The 9,776-nt window shown below is 34.7% G+C and overlaps 2 protein-coding genes across 2 annotated transcripts; both read left to right on the forward strand.

Moving 5' to 3' along the window:
• The first annotated feature begins 2,861 nt into the window (after positions 1-2,861).
• On the forward strand, positions 2,862-3,744 carry LOC122146969 (transcription factor SOX-14-like). The gene has a single exon (XM_042767313.1). It carries the CDS (start codon positions 3,037-3,039, stop codon positions 3,706-3,708), a length of 672 nt encoding a protein of 223 aa, XP_042623247.1. The 5' UTR covers positions 2,862-3,036; the 3' UTR covers positions 3,709-3,744.
• A 2,739-nt stretch (positions 3,745-6,483) lies between these two features.
• On the forward strand, positions 6,484-9,282 carry LOC109079252 (claudin-18-like). Its single transcript, XM_019094432.2, has 5 exons — positions 6,484-7,195; positions 7,806-7,970; positions 8,076-8,226; positions 8,326-8,424; positions 9,024-9,282. The coding sequence occupies exons 1-5, from the start codon at positions 6,976-6,978 to the stop codon at positions 9,067-9,069; spliced, it is 681 nt and encodes a 226-aa protein (XP_018949977.2). The 5' UTR covers positions 6,484-6,975; the 3' UTR covers positions 9,070-9,282.
• The last annotated feature ends 494 nt before the right edge of the window (positions 9,283-9,776 follow it).

Below are 9,776 nucleotides of genomic sequence, written 5' to 3' on the forward strand. Positions count from 1 at the left end.
GAGGAAATCTGGTGGATTGCTCTGGAAGAGGTTTTCAAAATGCACTGCTTGAAGGTACAGTATCACTAGCTCTTTACTACACCGAAGAAGGTCCGAGAGTAAACAGAGTTTTATTTCATGCTTAAATGTCTGTATTTACAGATTTAAGCAACATCCAGAGAAAAAATACTGTAGAAATAGCTTGAAAGAATTTTGAGTGGTCAAAGGATTTTAGGGGCATGTCAAACTGTGTATATGTGTATAGTATGTGTGTCCATGTATGTATTTATGTACATGTGTGTGCATTTGTTTTTTTGTTTGTTTTTTGCATGTAAATGTTTGTAAATTTTGTTTTGTATGTGTGTATATTTTTTTTTTTATTTTATGTATTTAAAAAGGTGGGGCAGGTGGAAATCATTTGTCATGACAAACTGTGAGGTAATTTCAAAAATTTGTGAACCCTTGGTTTGTAAATTATTAAAATAACCCCATTGTGTGTGTTACCTGGATGATCCACGACTGGTTACTGGATGATTTTTTTGTTTTGTGATGGTTGTTCATGAGTCCCTTGTTTGTTCTGAACAGTTAAACTGAGCACTGTTCTTCAGAAAAATCCTCCATGTCCTGCAGATTTTTCAGTTTTCCAGCATCTTCTGCATATATACCCTTCCAGCAGTGACTGTATGATTTTGAGATCCATCTTTTCACACTGAGGAAACTGAGGGACTCAAAAACAACTATTAAAAAAGGTTCAAACATTCACTGATGCTCCAGAACATGCTAGCAACATGCTAGTTACTTGCTAATAATGCCAGCAACATGCTAATCATACTGGAAACATCACTGATGCTTACTGCTAATCATGTTAACAACAACATGTTTAGTTTCTTATGCTATTTATCTATATCTGTCTATTAATCTATCACATATAATGAATCATAATCATACTGGAAACATGTTAGTGACATGCTAGTAATAGATTGATAGATAGCTTGTATTTAATCTTTTAAAACTACTTCAAACTTTCTGGTTAGGCTTTTTCAAGCCAACCTAAAGTTTGCCTACAAACTTTACTATCTAGTTAATTTATTATTATTATTATTATAGATAATGTAATAATGTAGATATGTGTCAGTCCTCCTAGGGTGGTGGGGATTTAATTGTATTTTATTTTTTTCCTTTCCGCCTTCATTTAGATGAATGCAGAGAAAAAATGCTATGGTTTTTTTTCACTTTGTACTGTTGTCTGTTTATATTTGTCTATATAATAAAACTTGTAAAAAAGGTTTTCTTATGTACAGTAAATTTACTTCCCAGAAGAGCATTCCATTTTACTGAATAACTATCTCTTCCTTTCATAAGCATCTTTCCATCTCCTGGACACTGTCCTTTTGTACCTGTCAGTGTCTTTTTCTCAAGCACTGCATGTTCCATCTATTCCTTATACATTTGAAAAGATATTTCAGACATGAAATATACAAGAAATGATATTTCGGGTCCTGGGGTACAGTATCACTTTTGCTTGGAGGAAAAACAGATTATGGCTAACATGCTTATCCATGGCCAGAATATCCAGGCGTCTGCAGATGTTCCTTTTTGGACATAATGCAAAATAATTTCTTTAGACATCAGTCATTCTCATGCACTTTGCATTTTTATCAAATCACAATATTTCAAAGGGTGAATTCAGAAAATATCTTGGTATTATTTTGTTTTGTTTCAGCATTGTAAATAAGCCAGTGCATCATTCATACATCAGTTTATGATTAAAACAAAAAAAACACATCTTCTTTATTTCTAAATTCTGATGCCATATTTGCATTTGTAACATCTGCAGATAAAAGGAAATAACCTTAAAAATGTTACAGCTACGTAGTAGCAAAGCATTGTGTGACAAATGTATAAACGTAATTAACTGTGAAAGCAAACAGGAAATAATGCTAAACAGGAAATATTACCACAATTTATTAACTAATGTAATTTATTCCTGTGATGGCAAAGCAGAATTTTTAGTTTCATTATCAGCATCTTCAGTGTCACATGATCCTTCACAAATCACTCCATGCTGATTTGCTGCTCAAGAAACATTTCTTGTTATTATCAATATTGAAAACAGAAGCATCAGGTTTAGTAGGTGCAAACTGCTTAATGTTTTTGTGGAAACCGTGATAATTTTTCCAGGCTTCTTTGATGAATAGAAAGTTTGCCAGAAAACCATTTATTTGAAAATAAAATCTTTTGAAATATTAAAAATGTTGTAAATGCTTCAGTATCCTTCTGGGCTTAAATGGGTATTTTGACATTAAATACTTGACATTTTATCATTATTATGCATATAAGTGAAATGTTTGTCCTTTCATTCTTAAAAATTCCTTCACTCTGCAGGGGCATGTGAAATTCACTGGCCAAGGCAAGAAGGTGATTAAAAGAAAAATGGTTGTAAAGGAAATGATCGTGGGTCCTACAATACATATTTTCCCTTGCATTCATATACCTTTTAAGCTAAATTGTTGATTACAAATAAAATGAATGGACATGTTATGCCTACGACAACTTTTTCTGTAAATAATCTGTCAGCACCAAGGAAAGAGTTCACTTAATAGTGTCCTCGAATAGTGTCCTCGCACTGTAAGATCAAGGCTGTGTGTGTGTGTGTGTTTGAGAGAGCGGCTTACCTAAACTTTTATAGGCAGCTTTAAAGTCATTTTAATTTCATTGAGTCTCCTTTTTTGCAGAAACCACTGTTTGTCTGGCGTCATTGTAACTGTATTATGTCACTCAAGTGCTGATTGGGCGCGAGGGGTTATGATGTGTCCTCAGTGCAAAGCTTTCTTTGAAACTCTCAGAGATTTGAAACAAACATCTCACAAAACCAAGCAGTCGTTCTCACACACTTCAGTTTCAGTGGCAAAAAAAATAATCCTGCCTTTTAAACACCGCTGCACATCTCACCTCACCTCATCAGAGGAAGAACCCTCTCTTTCCACATGATTTCAATATACTTTCAGGTGTTATAGTAACTTTTTATTATTATTATTCCGTGACGCAAAGCAGCAAATGAACTCGAGGAACTTGGTGAAGCAGCCCATGGAGCACATCAAGAGACCAATGAACGCATTCATGGTCTGGTCGCGAGGTCAGAGAAGGCACATGGCACTGGAGAACCCAAAGATGCACAACTCTGAGATCAGCAAGAGACTCGGCTCCGAGTGGAAGCTGCTCTCTGAGTCTGAAAAAAGACCTTACATCGACGAGGCTAAAAGACTACGCGCCCAACACACGAGAGAGCATCCACACTACAAATACCGACCGAGACGCAAACCTAAAGGACTGCTGAGGAAGGACACGCTGTTGTCTTTACTGCATCACGGCGAGCGAGAATTTCAAGCTATCTCAAATTTGGACAAACCACAACCTCTTCATTCAGCTGCGACCATGCAACATCCTATTATGGAGCAAAGCCTGTCAACTGCTTTTCAACCTGAAAAACCTGCTTTAACCCTGGGCTCATTGGCTTTTTCTCCAGCTTTTAGCTATCAGAGACACAGGTCCTCCGGGAGTCTGGGATGCTCTGGTCAGTACGCGCACACTCACCTGTCACCTGCAGACCCCGGATACCTGCTGCCCTGTAACTGTGCACCCTGGCCTTCTTCCAGTCTCACACCTCCAGTTGCCTATATAGTGTTTTCAGGTATGAGCAAGACTGTAAACACCTCTACAGCGCTGTGACTCAGTCATTAAAATCTCATTAGAATCGTTTTTTTTTTCCAAGAGAGAAATCGATTGGTCTTTTCTCAGTTTAAGTTCAAGTGCAGCTTTAATGTTGATTAAAATACATTTAACTATTTTTATTAGCCTAATAACAGTACTTTTATTTATTTATTTGTTTGTTTTATGGGATCTCACATTTGTTTTCACGTTCATTTATAAAGCCCATTTGGTATTATTGTAATAATTATAAATAACAGCCTATAATTAATTACTTACTGTTCAGAGCCAAAGATGAATTTTAACACAATTAAATGCCAGACATCGAATGATGATTTAAATAGTCTTTGTATATTGACATTTAAATTTTAGTTGAAAATTTGTATATAACTGAATGGAGCAATTAACTCGTTAAAAGACATTTTCTACATGCTGAATTGCCAAAAAACAACAAAAATACAAATATTAAATATAGCATATACATGGTGTTACTACTTTAATATGACCTGCTGATTTGTAAAGTATCTGTAATTTTAGAAGTAACTATAGCATGCACATCTCAAATGAAACACTTGTTTATTCAAAATAAACTGTCAACTTTAATATTATACAACATAACGTCATTTTTACTTAAATATATTTTGATCTAACTAAAAAGTCAAAGTATTTGACCTTTGATTGACATTAGTCTTATGATTCATATATGAAACAGCCTGTGACAGCATTCAAAAGCTGTGACTGAAATCCTTAAGGGGGATAAACAATGTATCATTAACTTATTAATTGTGAACAAATTGTCAGCTGTCTAGTAAATGTTTTGTTCTGTTTTGTATAATAAAGGCAGATTTTGGCATTCCCTGGTTTTAACAATTGCAGTTTATTTGCATTGCCTTTGTGCTTTTGCCACTGTTTTTTTTTTCTCCATCCTATATCCTGAAATCTTTTTCACATCATTTAATCTCTTTGTCATTTATCTGTCCTCTGCCCCTGTCCAGTGTAATAAATAACAAATGTAGAGAGTGCCAGGGTTGCATATTTAGCCTAATTAACGCTCTATGGGTTATTTTGGAAATAACTTATTATAGTTTTTCCAGAATTATAATTTTTTTTCCCAAATCAATTTAACTGTCTGTGCTGATAATTTATGAATACGTGTCATTGTAATATAATTAAAATAAGGACAAAAGGTGGGGCAAGTGGAAATCATTTGAGGCAGTACATCTGACAAATTTAAACCATTTCTATATGATTCATCTAGCATACGTGTATACAGTTCCACTTGAAAGTTTGTGAACTCCTTGCAGAATCTGTGAAAATGTGAGTAATTTTAACAAAATAAGAGAGATCATACAACTGCATATTACTTTTTATTTAGTACTGTCCTAAGATATTTTACATAAAACATGTTTACATTTAGTCCACAAGACAAAAAAAAAAAAAAAAAACAACATTCTGAAATTATTAAAATAACCCCATTCAAAAGTTTGTGAACCCTTGGTTCGTAATACTGTGTGTGGTTACCTGGATGATCCACGACTGTTTTTTGTTTTGTGATGGTTGTTCATGAGTCCCTTGTTTGTTCTGAACAGTTAAACTGAGCACTGTTCTTCAGAACAGTCCTGCAGATTCTTCAGTTTTCCAGCATCTTCTGCATATATACCCTTCCAGCAGTGACTGTATGATTTTGAGATCCATCTTTTCACACTGAGGAAATGGAGGGACTCAAAAACAACTATTAAAAAAGGTTCAAACATTCACTTATGCTCCAGAAGGAAATATGATGCATGAAAACTTTTTGAAGATCAAGGTAAATTGTACTTAATTTGTTTTCCGGGGAACATGCAAGTATCTTCTGTTTCTTCCGAAGGGCAGTACTAAATGGGAATATATATATATATATATATATATATATATATTGTTTCTTCCGAAGGGCAGTACTAAATGGAATATATATATATATATATATATATATATATATATTTCTACTGTTTTAGTAATGCATTGTGTTTCCTTCAAGAGCATCAGTGAATGTTTGAACCTTTTTTAATAGTTTTTAATAGTCCCTCAGTCGTCCTCAGTGTGAAAAGGGTTCAAAAATGCAAAGATGCTGGAAAACTGAAGAATCTGCAGGACATGGAGGATTTTTCTGAAGAACAGTGCTCAGTTTAACTGATCAGAACAAACAAGGGACTCATGAACAACCATCACAAAACAAAAAACAGTCGTGGATCATCCAGGTAACCACACACAGTATTACGAACCTTTTGAACTTTTGAATGGGGTTATTTTAATAATTTCAACAATTTTTTGTCTTATGGACTAAATGTAAACATATTTTATGCAAAATATCTTACTCAGGACAGTACTGAATAAAAAATAACATGCATTTTGTATGATCTCTCTTATTTTGTTAAAGTTACTCATTTTCAGATTCTGCAAGGGGTTCACAAACTTTCAAGTTGCACTGTTATATATACTGATATATATATATATATATATATATTATATATAGTTCAAATAACATGTCATTTCTCTCTATAGAACTATATATATATAACATATCCAAATATTCTGGAACATATCCAAATGATTAACTATAACAGGGGTGGCAAACTCCGGTCCTGGAGAGCCACAGCCCTGCAGAGTTCAGCTCCAACCCTAATTAAAACTCACCTGCCTAGAGCTTTCTAATAACCCTTCAGACCTTGATTAGATGGTTCAGGTGTGTTTGATTAGGGTTGAAGCAAAACTCTGCAGGGCTGCGGCTCTCCAGGACCGACGTTCGTCACCCCAAACTAGCTACATGATATCATGCACAATTGTAAAGGTGTTCATTCTTTTTTCATAATGATGTACAGTACTATACATCTTTTCACATGCACCTTACCACAGAGGAAAATCAGAGGTGAAGAAAAGGCCAAGAAAAGACTTCATCTTGAACGAACTGTTACTCACTAAGTTAAACTGATCTAATAATTAGGTGTGCATTGTAAGGCCTGTCTGAACTGTTCTTAGATATTACACATCAAGTGACCTCAGGAATAATTTGTGTTAGTGCTCAGATGGATGGTGCTTATGATGACTCTTTTTAGTACTCCTTTTATTTTTCTGTTGAAAGAAGGTGGAATTATGACAACTCAATGCTTATCACAGGTATCACTTTAGGGGTGTGCATGTGAGCCTTCACACTTTAAAAAGCAGTCTCACCCTGTCAAACCTCAGTAAACCTCAACACTTGTCACCACCAACTTCACAAGATCATAGACAAGAAACGAAGACAGAAGCAGAATGAGTGCCACAGTGCTGCAGACCACAGGTTTTGTATCAGGCACCATTGGTACAGTTGGAGTTCTTGCTGCCACAGTTATGGATGTCTGGTGCACTGACTACCAGGAGGAGAACAAGGCAACTTCAATCCACCATCATAAGGGCCTGTGGAAGGACTGTGAGGTGTCCCAGTCTGGACTCACTGAGTGCCAGCCTCTCTACAGCTACCCGAGCTACTCAAGTAGGTTGACATAATGAGATTTTCTGTGTGCAAACCCAAAAAATGACATCCAAGTCTATTTCTGAACCTAACATTGAGACTGAAATTTGAATCAGAACAGAAGTGTTGATATTTTTTTTCACTAAACATTTCTTGTTGTGTGGCTGTGCACTGTTTGGGAACTGATAGTCTAACAATGAAGGACAATAAGCAATGTTTAATGATTTTTAATATTGCATTTTTTTCCTAAGTCTCTGAGGAGGTGTTGTCATCTGCTCAAGTCCATACTTAAAGGGACAATTCACCCAAAAATGAAAATTCTGTCATTATTTATTCACCATCACTGTGTGGAACAAAATAATTTCAATTCCCATTGACTTCCATTATATTTCTTGACCACATAATCAATGGGATCCAACACTTCGAAATATCTTCTTTGTGTTCCACAGAAGAAAATCATACAGGTTTGTAATGACATGAGAGTGAGTAAATGGCAGAATTTAATTTTTTGGATGAACTATCACTATAACAATAAGTTTAGGATGAAATTAAACAAAAAGCATCAACTCAAAGACATTAATGACCTTCTAATATTCTGTTTTTTTCCCCTGTATTTTTTTTTTTTTTTCAGGAATCCTTCAGGCTATAAGAGCTCTGATGATAGTAGCAATTTTAGTAGGTGTGATCGCAGTGTTCATTGGATTCTTCTGTCTAAAGTGCCTCAATATGAGATATATGGATCTACTGACCAAGGCCAAACTGATGCTAAGCGCAGGGATTTTGTTTATCATTGCTGGTAATCAAAAGTTTATTAATACTCAGTATCTAAACTAAACCCCACTGTTATTGTCACAATAATTCCCATTATAATACACATGGCCCACATCTTTGTACTTTTCAGGCATTTTTGATATTTCTGGATCATCGGTGTATGCTGATCAAATAGTGCCCAGTTTCATGATGACCCAATACAATCAAAAGCAAGGAGAGAAGGGAGAAATACAATTTGGGAATGACATGGGCATGGGAGGAATTAATTCATTTGCTTCCAGGTAAGATGAAAATGTTTCACTCACGTATGATTCACAGGTGTCTGTAAATTGCTAAACGCATAACCTCCTGTTATCTCTATCTTTGTTTTGAATGGTCAGTTACACATTTGGTCCTGCTCTCTATGTAGCCTGGGTAGGTGGAGCTTTGTTAATTTTGGGAGGAATTTTGAAATGCATCGCATTCAAAACAATGGAAACGTAAGTTTCATTCCAACACAGACCTATCTATCTATCTATCTATCTATCTATCTATCTATCTATCTATCTATCTATCTATCTAGATATTCTGTGACACATATTCGGTTAATGGGTTGTAAGCTAACTAGCATGTTCTATTTTAGGACAACACTGATACAAAACAGGGATATATGTGACACTGGACCACAAAACCAGTCTTAAGTGTACATTTTTTGAAATTGAGATTTATACATCATCTGAAAGCTGAATAAATAAGCTTTCCATTGATATATGGTTTGTTAGGATCGGACAATATTTGGCCGAGATACAACTATTTGAAAATCTGGAATTTTGAGGGTGCAAAAAAATCAAAAATACTGAGAAAATCGCCTTTGAAGTTGACCAAACGAAGTTCTTAGCAATGCATATTACTAATCAAAAATTAAGTTTTGATATATTTACAGTAGGAAATTTACAAAATACCTTCATGGAACATGATCTTTACTTAATATCCTAATGATTTATGGCATAAAAAAATCTATAATTTTGACCCATACAATGTATTTTTGGCTATTGCTACAAATATACCCCAGCGACTTAAGACTGGTTTTGTTGTCCAGGGTCACATATTTACAACGCCGCAGCCCAGCGCAGTGGGGCAGATGAAGAGTGTCACCTCCAGAGAATGAGAGGAGAACAACAACAAATTTAATGAAAGAAAAAAAATTCTCTCTGTCAGTTATGGCAGATGTAATGCCTTGCATTGACGAACTGAAGTAATCTTTTTGGATTCTGAAGATATTTTGATAATTGCAGTTAAAAAGTGTTAAGTGATTTGTTATGTCTCTATTGAAAAGTCTTGTTTTGCATATTGGTAAATTGGGCAGATAAGGTGTGTGACACAGGGAGTGTCACAGGTACTTAAGATTCAATAGCTAATCACTGTTAATAATTTGCTGTTTAAAATTCTAATAAACTTTTGCCAATTATACTTGACATGGTGCAGCTGATTTGGTTGGTCGAGAAAAAAACAATTTCTTCAATTTACAGAGGATGGAGAAGAGAGTCAAACTAATTGCTGATTTTCTAGGTTAATATATATTTTTAAGACAGAAATAAACATCTTAAAGTGTATTACAGCTATCAAGATCATAGACTTTTATTTTTATATAAAGCTAATTTAAAACTACTAAACCTAACCAAGTGCTAAAAGAAAACTGGGGTAAAAAAAAACGACAGAGACAAAACTTTTAAAATTCATTCTTGACAATTTTGGCATTTCGTTTAATATTTATAGAGCAATCTTCCAATATTTTAAAAATATTAAATATCAAAATATAATTCAGCCTTTTCAAAATTGATATAAAGCTCTT

Source organism: Cyprinus carpio, chromosome A2 (genome assembly GCF_018340385.1).
Source record: "Cyprinus carpio isolate SPL01 chromosome A2, ASM1834038v1, whole genome shotgun sequence".
Lineage (NCBI taxonomy): Eukaryota > Metazoa > Chordata > Actinopteri > Cypriniformes > Cyprinidae > Cyprinus > Cyprinus carpio.